Genomic DNA, 20,569 nt, shown 5'->3' on the forward strand with positions numbered 1-20,569 from the left:
GCAGTGACTTTGCACTGACATCTTTTCTGGAGTCTGCCTTCTGGATTTGGGGCGGAGGTGGGGATGGGGAAGGGAAGATGTAGAAGGACAGGAGACTATTTCCTTTGGTTCATTTTGTTTCTTCTTAGCCCCTTGATACTAGTAGACCCAGAGTTCCTCATTCTAAAGTATCAAGCCATTTGGGGTTTGGAAAATGGCTGAGGACCAAGTTATGCTTGCATTATCTAAGGGGTTAAGGTCATGCATGACCTTGGTATCCCAGGTGAATGCCTGTAGAGTGGTAGATGGGCTGTGTGCCCCAGGCCTGACCCATGATACTTCTGTGCAGTGCACATGTCCGCAGGCTTTGACTGATCTTGTTGCCACATGTATTGGAAGTTATAATGATGATTAAAATACCTTCCTCTCATTGCACATCCTGCCAAACTAGTCTGCAAAATATCTATCTGTCCTCTTCTGCTGTTATTGCATCCTTTGTCTATGGTCAATTAACTTACTCCTCTTTGGCAAAGTTAAAATGGAGATGTGGATGTTTAACTAACAAAGCTGATTTGACTGATGGTATAGGACATCTGATCACAGCTACCTGTACTTTATAAGTGTCTTTGTTTTCTTCCCTTTATATTCATTTGCAGGCTGGACGGTTTTCCACCAAACGTCTGAGAGAGTGACCTATAAATCTAGTAGCAAACCTCGTACCAGATTCCTCAGTGGACCTGTGTCTTTGTCCATCTGTTTGTATTTGTTCTTTTGTATTTTATCACAGTCCATCTTTCTTTTACCACTTTTTCCAAGTTCATGTTTTATATCTCTAATATGTTTGGCAGGATGCCCCTTTTTCTGAACCATCTTTTCTTTCTTTTTACATTTCTTTCTTTTAAGTAATCATCATGAACACACTTTATTTATATTAATTTCTCATATGAAAGCTTTTTTGCACTGCTTTTGGCTCATGCTGGGCACCAAAAGCATGTGTGGAAGATCTCATCATTTATGATATAGCCTTATGGTAAATTTTACCCTGGACTTATCAAAGCTTTTGTACTTTATGTGATTTATGTTGAAGTAATTTTTTAATTTCTAATGTGGCAAATATACATGTCTGCTGTCCCGGTTCCAGCGACAACAAAAAGAAATCCATCCTTCTGTAGACGAATGGTCTCTTTCACACATGTTTGGACTATGAAGACATGCATGTAGCAAGCTGATACAATACTAGAAGGTCACTGAAGGGTATAACTTCCATACAAGGGCTGTATTAACACAATATACAGTACTGTTTATATCCACTCTTTTCTTTAATTTTTTTCTTGCTCTTTGCATGTGGAAATGCTGAGACGATAGTGCTCCAGCTGGTTCTTTCAAAATCTATTTTCTAGGTGGGCTTTTCCCCATTTGTGTATTTTAATTAGCTTAAGTGAGCTCCTCTTAATGCGCTTGTAAGTAGTGGGAAGATTTGGTTACTCCAAAGAAGAGTTGCCATCAGCTTTTTTGTGTAAATAGATCTGGCTGAAGTACTACGCTCAGTTTATTTTCTTATGACCTTATGTGACCTCAGAGATGAAGTCAATTAGCAGTTCATCAAAGCATAAAGAAGTAAAAAGTGATATCAGATTTTTATATGATACTTCAAAATGGATTGCTAGGATCCAACGTTTTTTATTTTAAATAATTGTGCACCTGCTATTTGTATCTTATTTCTATGATTTTGAAAGTAATTGGCAATTCACCCAAACTATATAAAGCTATTTAATTAAAAAGTGCAGACGTTTTTTTCTAATCCTATTTGCTGCTTTTTAGGCAAACAGATTTTGCTCGTACAATAAAGATATGTTGTGCTGAACAGGTACTATAGGCCACTTACATATAACATTAGTGAGGCTAATGTTCTTGAGGAAACGTTTGATTAATTAAATGTTCATTTGCATTAATATCAGATCTCCCATTGGAGTTGTACATTGCTCATCTTTATCCAAGTGGTACAGATCAAAGGCACAAGACCACTCAAATATATTCCTTCTATTTTATCAATAAATAATATTAAAAAGGGTAATTTTGTTTTAAGGTCCCCCAAAACCCAGGCAGCCAGATCCATTAAAGCTGTTTTTTACTGCTCAGCATACTAAACTTACGCAGTTTTTAACAGCCATTGAAGTCTTGAGACAATTTTGCAGTCAGGAAATTTTCTAGGAACGTGAGAGGAATTCTGCATGCACAGACTTTTCCATTTTGTATTATAATGGACACAGTAGTTGCTTCTTCTGCACGTGTAATTCCCAGAAGTGGTTTCGTTTATCTTTCACAAAGTCACTGTTCAGTAGGGTGTAACAGGGAGATGAGAGTTACCAAAAAAATAATAAAAAATAAGGGGTTTAGGTGCAAGGATTTTGTGAATGAAACGGCGGGATTGGGTAAACCTTCAAGCCGTGAGGTTTCCCGATGCCCGAATGCCTCGGCAGCACTCCCTGGCGCCCGCTCTCGGGCTCCTCGTAGGCTCTCCCGTCCGCTGCGCTTGGGCAAGGCGCTTGGAGCCGAGGCTCGCCCGGCCGCCTCGGGAGCGGGGCGAGCGCGGGGACGGAGCTGGGGCCCTGCCGCGGGCGCAGCCGCCCCGGCCCCCGCCCCGCGCCGGCGGTGCTGGTGGGCTCGCGGGTCGTTCGAGCGGGTGCTCGGGGGCCGGCGGCGGGCTTCCCGAGGCGGGCAGCTCTCCGGCGAGTCTCGGCGGTTCGGGCGCGGGTCCCTTCGGAGAGCTGTTGGGGAGAGCGGGGCTCGGCTCTCGGAAGCGCTCCAAATCCGCGCGGTCGGTTCGGGACACACAGCGCTCTGCGGGGCTGGAAATCCCAGCGAGGCGTCTTGGGTCTTGGCAGGCAAGCCAGCGCCCTCCTCTTTTAGAAAAGAAGAATTAAAGTCGGATGTTTTAAGGACAGATTTTTCTATATCCTTCCTAGTTTACGAGACCCATCAAAGTTTCACAGCGTTCCCCCAGAACCGCTTGCGGACAATCCGGTGCTGATTCTTCCTTTGTGTTTTTCATGGAGTAAGTGGTGGTGAAGGGATCTGGTGTCATTTTAGCCCGAGCTCCTTGCACTCACTAAGCTGCAAGGGCATGTCCTTTGGCACTAGCTACAGATTTTCAGAAATTTTCAGAAGCTCTATTTGGCTTGGACTTGTAATCTGATGTCAAGCCATTTTTGTCAGTTCTGAAGTAATTAATTTAGTATATGTGAATACGCAATTATGGAAATGGTCTGGCAATTTATTGCAATTTCAGTTTTATTTTAGGCTTCAATCTTTTTGGCAGCTGTTAGCGTGCAAATATGGGACAATGGATTTTTTTTTGTCCTGTAAAATATAATAGCTGCATAATTTGTCAGACATGAAATATGGAATCAGAGGTAAAACGTTCTGCTTAACTATTACAGTCTTAAATTTCAAATCTTAATTACTTATAGTCCATCTCCCTAACCTTTCAGCTATCAAACAGCTTTATTTTAGAAGTAATACAGTTAATGTGGTGATTTAGTTTGCCTTCATGGTAAAGTACATTTTTAAATTGAAATTGAATTAAAAAAAAAAAAAAAAGCTAATGATTGTCAGTCTCCACTTCAGGCAATATAGCCACGTAGATAATGTTTCTCATTTCCTGAGCAAAACGCTGGAGTGATATAGTTTGGAAGAAATAGCTCCCTTCTTAGCCACTGACCCTTCCATAATATTTTTATTGAAGTAGGCTCCCTTGGTGTGGCTGCTTTGCGAACGTGACCAGGGTTCCTGTTCTCTGGCTCCCTAGGCTGGATTTGGCACCTAAGGTGCATATAAGCTTGTGACTTGGTTTTCAGGAAGAGAAGCAGTTGGTGATTAAACTTTTTTACATGCCTTTGAGGATGTGCAGCAGTCAGCTGCCTGCTTTTATTTTTTGTAGGCAGTTGCTTTTCATGTGCATACATGTGGTGCCAAAATTACCTGTTGCTGTATGCAGACTGCTGCAGGTCAGTTAAGAAAATGGCATTCTGGTATTACAGCCCTGATGTAGCTATAATGGGAGTTGCTAGCTTGCTTTAGGTAATAGGTAAAGAAAGATATGTCTGAGGAGGAAAAAAAAGCAAGAAAACTAGTTAAAAAACACAACACAAATTGTTCACTTGTAATTGTGACTTGTATTTGTCATATTGTAGGCTTTGAGTTGACTAAACTTTTGGTCGTACTTGCGTAAGACATTACCGTAGCCATGTCCTTTTGATTTTCACAGAACAGACAACTTCATTAAAATATTTATGAAATAATAAGAACAATCTTTCAAAGCAATGTTTGTGTTCCTCCTCATGCCACCCGTATCAAAACACAAATATTTTTCTCCCTTCCCCCTCCCCCCCATTTTCTTCAGTCTCTGAGTGATGTCTCCTTTCTGCTTTGAAGACTCATTCAGAGCCTCTGTCAATGTGGACCTGAAATCTCTGGATCTAAAGCTGCGTTTCTGGCACAGTAGCATAGTATATTAACACCAGTTTACCATACAGGAAATACATACATTTTCTTTTTTTTCTTTTTCTTTTTTTTCTTTTTTTCTTTTTTTTTTTTTTTTTTTTTTTGCCCAGCCCTCCTCTGATTTTGCTCATGTGTTCAAGTGCTTCTTCACAATAAACTTGCCATGCCCCATGCCAGATATTCATCTCTTCCCATACCATAATGATACTCTTCTTCCCCAAGTCCAAAATACCTTTCAGGAAATTTGGCACTGAAATAGCAAATGGTGCTCATGTCTGGCAAGATCTGACAGTCAAGTAGGGCTCTCTGTACACTGCTGGCACTGTAGATACTGTCTGTCCAACTGAATACGCAAATGAATGATGAAAGATGTAATAAGATAATGAAAAAACACGTAGTTTGATTAAATGAAAACTCAGCTCCTCTGCTGGATTATCTTTCTGCACTTGGGCAAGATATAAGGGAAACTCATTCACGGTTGCTGTTAATTAAAGTTCAGAATCTCACATTTAGACACAAATCCTACTAATAAAATATTTGAAGAAAATTGGCCTCAGACCTGCAGAACAATGTATCTTTTTGGACTTGTAAAACAGAACTTTGGGGGTTGTTTTACAGTTTGTCTTTGCAGCCAGACTAGCTTACTTGTTCCTGAAAGCATTTTTGGCCTCCTATCACAAACTGAATTGACATCATTTCCTGCATAAATAGAGTAGGAATCAAAATCTCCTAATAGGAAGCCAAGGCAATTTGGGGAAAAAAAATAAAAATGCACCTTCAAGTCATGGGACCTTGCTTTTGGCATGCTATTGTACTTTTTAAAGCTTCTGAATGGCTGCACATTAATAAAGGTTTGAGCTGTCCAGTTATTTAGACTTCCTTTTTCTCACCTGAACTGCTGACTTTGTCTGTCCTTTCTTGCACAATAACTATTTTTGATTGCTTAAAAGTACAGACGCTTGTCCATCAGATTTGTCATGTTTAGTCTTACCTAACTCTGCGTGTCTTGTATTGTTTTACCTTGTAGGGTCTACCTTGAAACGACTATGTCTAGGCAAAGATCACAGTAGTAGTAACTATCCCTTTTTTGTTTCTCAGTATTTCCTTCATGGCATGGGATGTCTTTTTGCATTTTTTTTTTTTTTTTTATGAGTAGAGCTGGTGCACTTGCACAGATATGAAATTAGACCATATAAATCATGATTCCTTCATAATAATGCATGTGCTGTGATGTTTGGGGGACTACGCATGCTGCAAGACAGTTGTGATATTCTTTGTGTGAGACTGCACGCATGCGGCGAGAAACTGGATTATGTCTAGTGTTAAATACACAGCTTAACATGACTGCAGTTTTGTTGCTGGAGGAATTCATAACTTAAAGCAATCTTGCTCCTATTGAAATGCATGAAATATTAAACACTAATTGAAGAGCCTTTTCGTCAAAGTATCTATCTTCTCATTGGACCGTTTCCCCCCCCCCAAAAAAAAAAGGAAAGGAAATGAGCAGGATTCACTAGGAGGCACATTGCAGGCTGAATGCATGATCATTTAAAGGTTATTCAGATATTTTATGTAACTCTAGGACTAACTAGTTTACTGATTTTTCGTGGCTGGAAACTGATTAACAGAAAAAAAAAAGCTTGAATGTTGGTGGTGTTTGCTTATATAAATAATTGGACTACAGTTCTATGAACTTTTTGCTTGGAGAGATGGTCTATTTAAAATATTTAGATGTATCAAATATGTTTGTTAAATAAGTAAGTTGCTTTATATTTTCTGCTGAGGTCAAATTCCTGCACCTCCAGTTGCTGCCTATTGCTAATCTTGCTGTGTCAGACTTGTAGGTACCAATGCGTAAGTAGGACAGATATTTTTCTAGTTGTTCTAAAAATATATGAGCATATCAAATTAAATCTCTGTCAGTGCTCTTCCTGTCTGTCTGTACCAAAAGTTCTGTATCTTTGTGTCAGAAACTAGCACACCTGCTCGTGTCCTCCTGTCCTCTGTCTTCCGCACATTCATGGGCCTGGTGTTCCTCAGTTAGACGAAGATGGCAGAGTCGACGCTCTTAACGCACAGAGCGAGACTCTTAAGTTTCTGTAGCCTTTGAGGCACGATAGGCCATCCGTGCTTGCCACTGATGTGGCACTTCTTCAGCTTTTCCAGGAGGACAGCAAACTCATGCAAGTAAGATAAGTGGTAACATTTGTTTTTAAAATGCGTGTAACTTGAGTAAGTGAAATTCTAAACAAATAACACGTACCGCCTCACGCTGTCCTGAGGCCGTCGTCTGCGAAGGCACTGCAAGTCTGATGTCGCGAGTGCCGTGGGACCGCGGTCTTGCCTGCCCTCTTCTCCATTAGTTGCACCTAGGCTGGGGGCACAACGGCTAGCGGCTCAGGTGGTAAAACAGATGACACAAATTGATTGGACTCGGACCATTTCTTTAAGCAAAGGTGTCCCGTAGAAAGGAACGGGGGCGGGTAAAAGTCAGAAAAGCCACCATTTGAACTGCAGGATGTGAAAAAGTATTCAAGCAGCAAAATGGTGAGAAGCAGTTGCTCTTGTCAGCTTTGTGTGTGTGATTTTTCAGGATCCTCTACGAACAGTCTTGTACCGTGCCCGGAGCCCCCCCCGCAATCCACTCTGCATGTCCAGGCCAACAACAGTAACAACAAGAAAGGCACCTTCACCGATGACCTTCACAAGCTGGTTGATCAGTGGACGAGCAAAACTGTTGGAGCTGCACAGACAAAACCCTCTTTAAACCAACTGAAGCAGAACCAAAAAAGGCAAGACATGGAGCCAAAGGCTAATCCCATGCAAACCCAGAATGAGACATGTGGAGTAAGTGGCACTCCTTGAAGGACATACATTTTGCTATGTGTCTGAAAGCCATTGCAGAACTCAGATTTGGAGGAGGACATAAAGTTGCTTCAGATAGATGTTTCATATAAATGTCCATCTCTTTCCATTAAGTACTAAAACAGAATAAAAAATTTTGATCTTTTGAAATTAATCTTGACAGATACATGGGCTGAAATATATATATGTAAAATATATATATTTTTAAATTGCAAAGTGCTCATTAACAGTAATATACAGCAATACACATACTAGTAACCATACTTTGTTTGACTTCTAAGTTTTTACTCTTGCTAAAGTCGTCTTCATTTTGATGTTTAATCTTCATCAGGCAGAGCGATGGCAGGGCTAGTGGCTTTGTTGGAGCAATGGTGGCAGCACGCTGCTGTTCTGGCAGAAGCTTCAAAGCGAGCTGGGGGAAAGCTGGATGTTTCGGTCTTGCTTGTTGCACTGGGCTGTGCAGTGCTAATACCGTGCACCTTTAAGACTGTCTGCCTCATGAAAACACCCACTTCAGAAAGGCGGTGAAAATTAACTGAAACAAAGTGGAAATTAGAAATGCTTCTGTTAACTCCCTTTTATTTTCAATGGGTGGCATGCATTTGTGTCTGCATTTGAGCTTGTCTTCGTGGCTGAGTGACAATATGGGGATAGGCACAAAAACGAGTGAAGATACGTCCCAAATTTCAGTTTGCGATTCTCTCCTGCCCTGCAGATTCCCAGACCTCTTCCTCCTCCTCACAGATGGAGTCACATTCTGTGACTAATTCATTTTTGCAAAGGATGGAAATTGAGCCAAAGTAGAGGAAAATAAGTGAACTTCAAAAGCAAAGCTAGTGAAGATAAAATTAATAAGGGACTCTTTGGTACTCCCTTAAAAACAGAGATAACTGGACCTGGATTGGGGGGGGGGGGGGAGAGAAGAAAAAAAACACACACTTTGCCTTTTTTAGTGTGTAGAAAGGAAAAAGACTGCATCCAGCGGTGGTAGTTCTGCTGCTGATCATGACGTGAGACCTGCTGAAGCAGGTACTACACTAACGTATCTGCTCTGGTGTCTGCATTAGATAGCTGACTTCCCAGGGAAAAGCATTTGCGATTCAATTAGGCAATTTTATATCAACTCTTAGTGGCCATAAATTAAGAAAAATTGGGAGTAAATAGTCCCTCTGTGTAGTGGTGGTTTAAATAGTATAAACATGTTCTGCAGAAATAGGGACATCTACTTAAGAAACTATTAGTTCTCACAGAGTAACTTGAAGAAGGTGCTAGTAAATGCAGATCAGGCAGATTTCCAGAGGTGCTGGAGAGAGCAATGGTGAGGGCACAGATTTTGTTCCTTTTAAGTCACTTTGTATCTTTTCTTGTGTGTTTTTTGCAGCTGGATTTCTCTCCAAGAGTCCTGCAGTAGTTGGAGGTGCTTGGTGGGCATGTACTGCCTACTTAGCGCTCTGGAAGAACGTGAGGTCGTTTTGTCTAAATTGGCTTGTAGCATCAATTCAGGGATCAGTGTTACTTTCTGTTGTTGTGGTTTCTTTGGTGTATGGTGTTTCAAGGCCCGCGGAGAAGGCCGAATGTTACTGTGAGAACAGGAGTGTCCTTGTGTTAATATACTGATTTTGAGAGGCTTTGTTTTCTTTCTAAAATACAGCTGTTGTCCTAAGGAATCAACGAGGCTGAGACATCACAGAGATTATTTACAAAGAGCTTAGAAGGGCTGGGTTTCCCCGCTCCTCAGCTGACACCACGACGTGGTGCTCGGCCACGCTGCCTGCTCGGGCAGAGACTCCCCGGTGCCAGTTCACCCATGGCAGTTTTGTGCAGAAGGTCTCGTGGGCGCACGTGGGCTTGCAGGAGTGGAGTAACGGTGGATGGCGAGTCCTCCTAGCCCACTTCGCGTTGGGATGGGTGGCTACAAAGCTGGCGCAGCGTTTGCCACGGACCAGTTCAGAGCTGTGGCTGCAGGTGAGAAAGTTGTGCGAAAGGAGACTTGAAGTAGCCCAGTAACACTCGGTCTTGGAGAAATGAGTTTATATGGGAAAAATGGTATTGAAAGACCATCAAATCACTTAAACGGTGGAAAAAATAGCTTTCCAGTAGGGAGCTTTTGTAGGGAGCTTTTTTTGGACAGTGCAGATGATTAAACTTTGGGACAAACTGTCCTTGGTAACTTTGCTTCCTAGGCTGCCTCTGTAGGTTATCGGAAGAAAAGATGTTTCTGAACGGCAGGAGGGTTCATGGGAATCGTCCCACGATGCTCTGCTGATCGCAGACTGCGCGGGGTGCTTACGTGTGCCGTGGAGGTGGGGTAGGTGACAAGGGGCCGCCCGGGGTGAGAGGCTCGCTCGGGTGCTAGCCAAGCTACGAGCAGGAGGCAGCAAACCAAATGGCCACTCGCTACTCCAAGTTGGTTATTTTTGTTTTCTGTTTTTTATTTCCTACCTCTAGGCCCACGTAAAATTGCAGCAAATGCTTATTGATAGGGTGGAGTTATGTGGTCTAATTATGGTTTTTATATCTGTTTTATTTGCTCTTACTAATCAGCCACCGCTATCAATGTGCAGGGTAGCTGTGCGACTCGTTTCAAGGCTTCTCTTTCACGCCAGAATATAGAGAACTAACTTTCCTGAGTTTACGGTTTTTTCTGAGACACTTCTGCTGCCATCAGCGACCTGTTTGCGGTGTGAATACAATGTGTATTTCTGGTGACTTTGGGGGGAGAGGAGCAGCTGCTCTGAGGGGGGGGAGAAAAAGGGGTTACGTGCTTAATAAGCTGCCTAAAAAGTTACAGTGATTTTATTTTCTTCCTGTTTATCACCAAAAGTATAGGAAGCAATATAATTAGGATGCAAGGGAAGAGTTTTTAAACTCTACTTTGTTTTTGTGGAAATGAGAATTCCTTCAGGAAAAAGGAAATTATATTGCCTCTCAGTTTGGCTGCAGATTATGATTGATAGATGTTAGGGGTTTGTGGGGGAACCTTTAGGCTTCCAGTTATATTACAGGAGCGTTGAAATGTTCCTTTTTGACAATTCTCGTTTAAACTTGGAAATAGGAATTAATCCTGATCATTGGTAGTTTGAAATGTAAGGGGAGATATTAGGAAGAATTGAACCAAACTTCCCAAAAATAGTAATTTCTCTCATGTTCATCCATGCAGAAAACACGATGAAACCCTTTCTTAGAGGTAATTATGGGTGCCACCAGCAAAGGCGTGTGTCTAGGAAGGTGAGCTGCCTTGTGTGCAAGTGCTCTGGCCATTCTGTAGTTGAAGGCACCATCTGGAGATGTCTGGGAGTCAAGGGTGTACCAGCGAGGCGCTTTCTCACCTTCGTATTGCTGTATGGCCCCACGGCCTTTGAAGAAAAAAGTATTGCCAAACAGAAAAGCTGTGAACATGTTTTGAGTCTATGATGCAATGATTTCTGTAAAACACGCTGGTTTGTGTCGTGGCTTTGGCACGGTTGGTAAGAGCTGCGTTTGTGCACCTCGATTCTGGCACGCTGGCTGCCTGGGGAGCAGCTTCCTAGGGGAGCCGGGGCCGGGAAAGCGGGGCTGGAGGACTACCAACGCCTGCGGGAGCACGCACGCACGTCTCCAGTAGCACCCAACAGCGTCGTGGGTTTAGTAAACTGAAAATGGGTGATCGGGAAACGAGAGACAAATTAGCATTATCCTGATACCCCGTATAAGTAACGCGTAGCTACTAGCTGTACGCTTTCGGAGCGCCGCAGGACTCTGATGTTGCACCACTTGCTCTCCATTCCCAAGGTGGTTCGTTTTATTCCTAGCTGCGCATAGGTAGCCTTGAACACAGCTGCTTCTTCAGTGAGTGGGTTATTGAGAATGGAGAGGTAGAAGAATGCAGATCGTGTAGGTTTCTCAGCATTTTAAAACAACTGACAGTGATTTTTTTCCCCAAATTATAATTTTTATACAGAACTACTTGCTAAAATGTCACTTTATGATTTTAAACACTGCTATAATTTATTGTTTGTATAGGAAGTGATGTATTTCAATTTGCAAGGCATCCACAATAACCACTTAAAGTTGTCTAGGCTGGTGAAATCCTCATTTTGAGGATGTTAGAATATGAGTGTAGTAACAACTTTAAAGGTAATTGTCCTATAAATATGTTCTCAGTTCCTCTGCTTATTGTCTTTTTTTGTTTCTGTTGTTAGTTTGGGTGGGTTTTTATGCATTAATAATTTTATGTTCATTCCATCAGAGTAGATATTTTTGATGGTGGTCATAAGCTTCAAGTTTCAGATTAGAACTAGAGACAGTGAAGCAAAGATAGATATTGGATATTTCTGTATTTTCCTAGAATTTTCTTGGGAGCAAAGGATCATACCGCAAAGCAATAAATCCTAGAACAGTACTGCCATTTTTATTTTTAACTGAGAACAGAGACTATAATCAGAACCTTAGAGTAAGCATTCCAACACCCTTACACTTATATTCATGCTTCCACTTAAATTTCACATTCATACCAATTTAATAAATGTGAAATACCAATTTCATGTGAGAGTCCCAGACTGAAAGAATACTTTTTCTCCTGTCATGAATAGGTGCTGGCTTTGTGGAATCCCTGCAGGAATTTGGAGACTTTGTGAGATTAAAAATGCAATAAAACCTGTTAGCTCCATCCACAGAGAGACCAGGCAGCATTTTGTATAGCTATTGCTATGATGCTGAGTATGATTAAGCTTATAATTCTGGCAGCCTGTCCATCCTCTTGTGTTTCTCTGACCCCAGCATGCAAAATCTGAATAACTGAAATGAATGCTAGGAGAATCTCAGAAAAATTGCTGAAATTGATTTCAGCAGCCCCTTCAGCAGGATTAAGCATAGTTGTGCTGTTGCTGGTATCTAGACTTACCTAAACCTGATCTTAATGATGAGTAGGGCTGAATATTCAACCTTGGCAGAAAAAACCTCTCCCAGTTCTTCTCTCCCTCTCCTGGTTCTTTGCTCAGCGAGGCTGCACCACCTAACACAAACAAATATGCAAAAATATGCCCTAGAAATTTAACAACTTGCTTATTTTAAAACTTCTCCCCTTTTCTGCGCGTAGAGTAGTAAGAAGTACAGTACAAAACGTGATTTTTTTTTTTTAAGTCTACATTTGGCTTCATTTATTTTTTAAGCGAAAGTTCCAGCACTAACGAGGAGTACTTGCGTACTTTGGACATTGAAAGTATTTTGTGAGGTTTTTTGTGGTGTTAAGTTCTCACGTGTTCAGGATATCTGCTGGCTCCTTGAATACTGAGGTTGTACTGAAGACCCCCCCCCCCCCTTCCCGCCCGCATCAACCTTTGCTGTAAATTCCCAGCTCCTGTTTTAGCCTCTAAAAAAGCCCAGACTTCGAGGATGCCTCGCAGCACCCGGTGCTTGCTCAGGCCGAGGGACCTTTGCAAACGCTCTGCGGCGGAGCAGCGCGGCCGAGCTGCGGCGGAGCCCTGGCCGCCGGAGGGAGCGCGCCTGACGCGGCGCCCGGGAAATGCCTGGTCCTGCAAGGGCTCCCCTCGCTCAGCAGCGTGACACTACGTTCGTCGGTCGGCAAAATCGACGCTTAATAGCGACGCCTTTTTTTTCTTTTCTTTTTTTTCTTTTTTTTTTTTTTTTTTTTTTTTTTAGGTTAATTCAGTAAGAACAGGACTGGGGAGTCAGTGCGTTGCTCCAGTGTCTTGTCCCGTGTCGGCTGCGTTAACCGCGGGAGTCTCGCCGCCCGTGCCCATGCCAGGTACCGCTCTTTCTGGCGCAGTAGCACCTCGTGCGATGCCTCTCCGTCCGTCCCCGGCCCTGGGGAGAACCCGCCGGCCGAGGCCCGCGGCGCCGCGGCGGCAGCCCGCTGCCGAACCGCCCGGCCCCGCCGCGGGAGCGACGTAGCCCCGGTGCGTCCCGGGGGGCAGCCGTGGTTCTGCGGGGGGACGCGGCGCGCCGGGGCCGCAGCCGGCGCGGGTCCTCCGAGCACGCGCGGCCACCGCCGCGGCCAGCGACCACTGTGAGACCTTCCCGCAAAGGACGGTGCAATTGCTACGGCAATATTCGCTCACTTTTCATTGCTGAAGACACTTTATTATGTTGTGTTCTGGTGTTCTACACTTGCAGTCCTTAAAGTTAATGCACTTGAATTGACGATTAGAAAAGTGCACTAACCCCTGCAGGAGTACAGTGCCTTGAATTTAAGCTTTTCAGTTCCAGCTGGAAAGAGATGTAAAAATATTTGGAAGGTGTACTTTATTTACAGTCTGCTTGGGAGTTCAAGTTTTCCCTTTTATTTGCAAAGATCCTGGAGGTTTACAGTTGAAGTTCTTCATTGGTTTTGTTCCACTGTAAATGCTATTATTTTAACTCATAGATTGAACTGTCATTTCTGAGCTGTTTATAACTGTGAGGCGAGGTTTGTCTGAGACAAAGACCTAAATTTAACCGTCTGTGTAGAGGAGTAGTGAAATGCACGTTTACCGAGTGTACGTGAGAACAGGTAACAGCTTCGGGCAGCGCAGCTCGTTCTCGTGTGCAGTCCCTGGTAAAGTTGTTGTAGGTGGCAATGTATTTCTGTAACAGGGAGCTAGCTGACACGTTAACACTGTTTTCTTCTAGATCTGCAGCAAATCTGATTTATGTTTTCTTTCCCTTACTGGGCTTTTATATTTTAGTTAAATTACAAAGCCATGCATGTTTCATAAGTGAAAAGCTAACTGAAACCCTGGTTATAGGAGAATATACCTCCGGGTTATTGTAAGAGCCATGTAAGTACAGTACTTGCGTGTCTTCTGTCCTCAGCTCAGCAACCTGGCTAAAAATGGTGTGTTGTCACTGAAGTGCTAGCAGTATTCACACTGAAATGGAATAAAATGTGAAGCTACTATTTGTCATCTTCATGTATGACCAATGAATGCTTCAGTTTTGGAGTCTGACCACCTTTTGTTTGATTTTTTTTTCTTTTTTTAATTTTCATTAAGTTTGCACTGTAGGTGGCATGGACACCTCTCTCCTGTTTGAAAGTTGCTTTTTGCCCATTTTACTGTGCATAGAGTCTGCACCTGCACCTCTCGGTCTAAAGGCACGAGGTAACCGCTAAGACTGGTTTGCTGAGGGTAAGTTTCGTTTTGCTAGGAAGCCCTGAGGGAGCTTGTTCCCGGCACCGGTAACGAAATTTGAAGGCACGTTGCTCTGCATCTGCAATGACGTTTGATGGTGCCTGCTGAAGGGCAGAGATGCCTTGTGCTGCCAAGCTGTGAATTGTATAGTTCTATTGTACTTTGAGTATTATATCTGTCTAAATTACTTTGTTTGTACCCTTTGAATATATTATTCCATCAATTCAGTTAGAATTGAATTTTATACACAATTATGCAGAGTCTTCTGCCTGGGCAAAATACTTACTGTAGTAAGAGATTTCTGTTCTCTGTAACATGTATCTTTAATTTGTTTGAGTTTTTTAGGTTCATGTCTGTATGCTTCATGAGCAGCCATGGAAGATATGTTCTCACACCAGCTTTCCTTCAGCTTGCACTGACTCGTACAGTTTGTGTTGCTGTTGCCTGTTGTATAGTCCATCCCCTGTATACTGACAGAGTCAGTGGCACTAAAAGCCCCAAGAAATTGTATAGATTGGAAAGAAGAAAAATAAAAAAAAATGTGCTTGAAAACTGTGCAAAAAACCCAGTGTTTTTCTAAAACACAGAAGCGTGTCCGTTTCTAGCTCTTCCGGGTAACTCCTCATTTGTTTTCCAGCCTTTGGTCCCTCTCCTTGTGCTCAAGGAGCAGAAGCGATGCCCCGCTGTTCCCCGGGTTCCGCCTGCAATGCCGCTGCCCGCCGCCCGCAGCGCTCCAGCGGCCGCGTGGCCCCAGTCTCCGGCCTTCTGCGGTCTTGCTGGCGTTACGGTGCTACGAGGCAGGCCAGGCTGGAAGGTTGAAGGGGCTGTTGTAAGCAGGTGGTATCCGTAGTGCTGCCGGCGGGAGGAATTAGCGCGGGGTACGTGGGAGGGGGGCGCTCGGGCTGTGCTCCCACGCTGCGGGAGACCCTTCTGGCTTGGTGCTGGCAGAAGTTAGACGTGACGAAGGGAAGGTGCGGAAACCGGCCCTGCCGCAGCTTTGCGCTACGTGCGCGCCCTTGGCGGTCTCTTTCCTCTATGCAGCTTGCAGACCAGGAAAGGAAGGGGAGTGCTGCGGGAGGAGCCTCCGGGTCTGCGCGTCCAACCGTGCCGCCCTGCTCTGGGTGCTGCACGCGTTTCACGGCTTAGTGTCCGTGCTGCGACCGCGTAGAAATCCTCAGCACCCTGTTCCCGCGCCGAGGGCCCGCGGGGTGCAGGAGCCGCGGGGAGCGGGGCCCTCCGAAGCCAGGTTTGACTCAGACACAGGCGTATCCACCCGCTCTCTTCGAATGAAACTCGCATTTCTAGCATCTGTGTTCCTAACTGTTGCATCTTTAGCTAGTGTTAGGGCCAAAGAAAGGCTCAGAGGTTGGTGTTTTCATTGCAGTATTCATCATTTTAATTCCCTGATAACCATCTTCACTGCCAAGTCTTCTGACTACTTACTTTAAACTACATTTTCTTATCCTTGATCACGTTGAAGGCTGCTTTAACCCTCAGTAGCAATTAAACAAACAATGTGAGATGAAACAAATGGGATTTCTTGAGCAGAATTTGAGCAAAGGCGCTGGCCATATTGCTCTGCCCACATCTTTTAACAGGAAAAAAAAATTGAAAAGTTCTGAAGTCCTGTTTGTAATTAAATATCTTCCTTATGCTCCAGGCAAGGGGGGGAGGAGTCTGTGCTACAGCCCTGGCAGTGGGGCACAGCAAGGAGGCTCTGCACACGAGAAACCATTCCCCTGCCGATCGCAAAACTGAGCTGATTCTATTCCTGACTCTGAATATTCCTTTGATATGAAGGTATGAAAAGCAGGTAGGCAAGCAGGTATGAAACACCATGGATAAAATTTTCCCTTTCCTTTATGGCCGGCCTATGTCCTGTATGTCCTATAGCTGTCCGTTATGGCAGCTATGTCTATAGCTTTGTCACCTGGACGTTCCCAGAGCAGCTCTGTAAGGAGCTGCGTGGAGCCAGGATGGATGCTTATGATTAAATTTGAGGTTTTGATGGGGATAGAGGGCCAGGGAGTTGGGATCCCCACGTTTTTAAATTTAAGAATTTATAGGAACTGAATACAAATATCAAAAGAACATTTTAAGCTGCCAAGTCACGCATCCAGTACTTAGGAAATGCCTAATTAAGTTTGCCCATCTGCCCTTAATTTGGCTTCCCGGTTGCTCTATATCATGATAGAGTGTCTAAACGCATAATCGCATCCTGTTTTTCCGCGGCCTCCCTGGCTTGCTGCGCGCGCGGCCGCTGCCCGGGAGCCTGTCTGCGCGCTGCGGGGCTCGCAGGCGGCGGGGAGCGGGGCAGGGCATTGCAGGGAGAAAACTTTGAACCCTTACTGCTTGCAGCGCTCGGTCCAATCTCCCTGACGCTGACTTCGCTTCAAACCAATGATGCCAAAATTTTAAAGAGTAAATGCTATTATTTAACTATTACTTTACATCAGTCTGTAGAATGCTCCTTTTTCTCCCGTTCCTTCACTGTCTGCTGTGTAGCTTCTTGCATTTTTCTCTGAAACATTTGGTATTAGCTGGCATAAAAAACAAGATGACGGGTTAAGTGAGCCACTCACCTGGCTAAATATGGCAGTCTCTTCACTCCTACAAAAACACTTGTGTTTAGCATTAAAGAGATGTGTTCCCAAATGCTAGTGTTTCCCAAAGAAAATCAAGTTTCTTAATCAAATTTCAGGTTTTGCCATTTGATATTTGTGGAGGGAAATCAGTAATATGTTCGAGTTAGTCATTAGTTTAACTTGGCTTTTTCAGTGGTTGCTTTTTCCCTTAAAGTAGTTTTTGTGGTCCCAGTGCTCTATTTTCAATTCAGAAAACATTCAAAATTTTTCCGGAAAAGTCCCATGGACTTGGAGTTCAGTGTGTGTGTGGTGTTCAGTTAGCGCGCGTGTTCTTGTGGATAGCGTTCGAGTAGGGAAAACATCCAACCTTCTGCGCCGATTGGAAGCAGGCTTCGGAGAGTCGTAACCGGTAGTCTCCTTTTTGGAATGATTTGACCTCAATATTGCTCCCCCCAACAGTGAACAAAGGTTTCAAGTCACATTGAGCAAGACTGATATCGCAAATGTTAACTAATATGACAAAAGCCTGCGTAGTTTTCTGGCTTGCTGCCCACTTGCTACCCCTGGGGTCGGTTCAGATGGGTCTTTTTGAAGGAGCGGGCTTGGAGGCAGAAGTTGCAAGTGAAATAGTTCGGTACTATTAGACTATATCTGATAACGACCTAGTAAGGTTTCTTGCAGTCTCCTGGCTCCTCGTGTGCCCTTTGCAGCCCCCGGTTTTGGGGGACGTTTGTAGAAGAGGATGGCAGTGCTGGAGCGGCGCGTTTGCGGCGTCGGGGCTGCGGAGGATGCCAACGGGAGGCGCCGGCGCTCGTCGCTATCCCGGTCGGATGAATAACGTGCTACGGGATTGAATTTATAAAGCAGCAAAAGCATAATCGCGTGCGTTTCTTGCCTCGGTTATTTATTATTTATTGAATCCCTGAGTAACGTCGTGGATTTTGCGGTGTTGGGCTCTGGCTGTAATTAGGCAGCCGGGCCGGCGCGGAGCTGAGCTGCGGCCGAGGGTCTGCGCGAGGCGTTGCTGCGCCGGTGCTGCGTCGCGTCCGCCGCGCGAGCGCGGTAAACCCGCTGCGTCCTGGCCCGCATCGCTCGGGGGAGCCGTTGCTGGGACGTGGGTTGTGTCGCGACTTCGGGCGTCGGCGGCTTCGGCGGATGTTCCCGGGTGGGTCCGCCGCGCGGGCGGCTCGCGAGCCCGCCTCGGCCGCTCGCTGCCCTCTGCCCCCGCAGCCCAGCGGGGCAGGGACGAGGGAGCCCTGCGGGGCTGACTCGGCCTCGGCGGCTGCCGCGAAGCTCCTGCGGTGAGGTTCGGCGTTGCTGAAGTCTGGTGACCGAGAGGAACTCGGGCTGATTCGTGCCGATGCAGCGCCCCCGGACGGATTCACGGCGCGTTTGGCACGTGAAAGGCAGGGGGGACGGCCGGGGGGGGATTTTCCCCGTTGGAAAAGAGCAGATCCCCGTGCTCAGCTGGCCCGTCGCCCGAGCCGCTGTGCGCAGCGGGGCAGGATCTAGTGTAACTTCTGCGGAGCTGTTCAAGCGCTTTAACACCTTCTAAAAGCTTAGAAAGTTTAAAAAGAAATAACAGGCGGGACCGAGGGCTTCGGCGCCCGGCCTCTCACGCGGCCGTTTTGTTTTGTAGATGCTGAAACCGCGAACGCCGGCGACTGACCCGTGGCCACCGCAGCCGCCGCGCCGAGCGCCAGGTCCCGCCGCAGCCGGGGAGGAGGAGGAGTGAGACGGGAAATGATCTGTCGTGCGTGAGACACTCTGTGCCGGGCCGGGCTGCTCTACGCGGCTTTGTAACTTTCTAACCCCTTTTTTTTTTTTTTTTTTGTTTTTTAATTTTATTTATAGTTGGAAATACAGAAATGTTATGCAAAAATAAAGGAAGAATATTTTGGGGGAGAAGGGGTTTTGTTGCGGCTCGTTCGCGCCCGCCGTGAGCCGGGTTCCCGCGCGCAGCCCTGGCGCCACGCGGTCGGTCCCGACTTCAGCGGCGCTCTCGGAGATGAGCTCGGCACGCGCGTTCGGACTGCGGTGGAGACAAATGCCCATTCCATTTAAATTTCTCAGTCAGAACGGTTCTTTTGTAAAGATAACACTCTGTTTTAAATCTGGTTAAGTCAAGTCAAGCAACCCACAGAGACTTCGCTGCAGAGCAAGTTCGTTCTTGTCCCTTCCATTTTTCCCCTCTTTTTTTCTTACAGACTGGACACGTTTTCTTGCCAGAGTTAAATGCAGTTCTCAAGTCACTTCTAATTTTAAATGTAAGGCTAAAATCCTTCTACAGGCAAGCCAGTAATTGGAGCAATTTTTAAAAGACTTTAAAGTGCCTTCAACAAGCTAAAATTATGTAGTGGGAGATTTCTTTTTCTTGATTCCCTGAAGATAGGTTTCAGCTGTCTCTTGGGTTGAGGTGATGTACAAAGTAGTTTGTAGCAATAATCTTATGAGTAATCATTCATTATGAAGTTATACTCAAAGTTCTTAATTTCTTTTTTTTAATTATTATTATTATTTTTAGAAAGGTGGGTTTCTTAGCACTTTTCCTGAGGACAAGGAAAGAGTGCTGGCCTTGCTGTTATATTTTGGCCCTAAACTCTTCCAGCCTTCTGCTGCTATGCGCCCAAAGACTTCATTTGCGCCCCCCTTAGGCAGTTTCAGACTATGACGTTCTGACCTTTTCGCTCTCTGTTTTTGATACCGGAGAAATATGAATTTATATCTCCCCATAAGCCTTTCAATATCATTGTCTTTTTCCTTTCCCGCATCCGGAGCCTGGCATGTTGTTTCATTGTTATCTGCTATGTCTGTCTCTTCTAAATCTCAGCTCTAAATAATAAATCTTATTTTGGTGCCATTGTTCAGTATTTCGTTACCACCTAGGCTCTTACTTCGTAGGTTATTTTGCCTCGTGAGCTGGGATGGGAATGCAGGTTGGCTTTGACGTGTGGCTGCATCTCCGAGCTAAAGAGCCACCAAAACGTCCTGTAGACTCGGAGGGGCCAAAGTGGAGGTGCGGGTTGTCTTGCCGCTCGTCTGCTGTGCCTGCCCTGTCCGAGCCCAGGGCAGGGGGAACTACCTCCTGCGTGAAGGCAGGAGCTTCTGAAGGGGTTGAAGCTGCTGCTAAATTCTTGCTCACTTTTGGCTCTCGTTTACGTCCCTTTCCTGTGGGTGGCAGATGGGGGTCCAGCTGCGCACCACACTGCTCGTCTGCTGTTTTGGTGTCCGGCGCCTCTCCTCCTCCCGCAGCTGCCGCCCGGCGCGGTGGGAGTCGCCAGCCTCCCCGCGCGGGGCCGGAGTCGTGTCCCTGCCGTGTCACCAGCCATGGATCGCTGCTGCAGTGATCGTAGTGGCAAAGCACAGCGCAGCTGCCTGGAATTTTTATTTCCTGAAAGTTTACAAGGCTCCTTTCTCCAGAGAAATCCCGTGGCAGAGCTTCCCGGAGCTCCTTGCTGTCCAGCAGCTTTTTTGGACCTCTGTAATAATTTTTCTGACCACTCTGCTCCCTCTGTAAACCCTTAGGTT

At 45.2% G+C, this 20,569-nt stretch overlaps 1 protein-coding gene across 13 annotated transcripts in view; it reads left to right on the top strand.

The window, feature by feature from the left end:
* WNK2 (WNK lysine deficient protein kinase 2) overlaps positions 1-19,911 on the top strand; it is a 119,323-nt gene extending 99,412 nt beyond the window's left edge. For 8 of the 13 annotated variants that reach the window (XM_062585983.1, XM_062585988.1, XM_062585992.1 and 5 more), the window contains 5 exons: positions 636-734; positions 5,510-5,554; positions 7,076-7,329; positions 12,988-13,093; positions 18,681-19,911. In XM_062585983.1, the coding sequence (XP_062441967.1) occupies positions 636-734; positions 5,510-5,554; positions 7,076-7,329; positions 12,988-13,093; positions 18,681-18,709 (533 nt within the window). In that variant the 3' untranslated portion in view covers positions 18,710-19,911. Of the gene's footprint in view, positions 1-635; positions 735-5,509; positions 5,555-7,075; positions 7,330-12,987; positions 13,094-18,680 lie in introns of those variants that run through there. The other 5 variants (XM_062585989.1, XM_062585991.1, XM_062585994.1 and 2 more) reach the window with 5 other exon arrangements.
* The last annotated feature ends 658 nt before the right edge of the window (positions 19,912-20,569 follow it).

The sequence above is a fragment of the Rhea pennata genome, chromosome 12, assembly GCF_028389875.1.
Source record: "Rhea pennata isolate bPtePen1 chromosome 12, bPtePen1.pri, whole genome shotgun sequence".
Classification (NCBI taxonomy): Eukaryota; Metazoa; Chordata; class Aves; order Rheiformes; family Rheidae; genus Rhea; species Rhea pennata.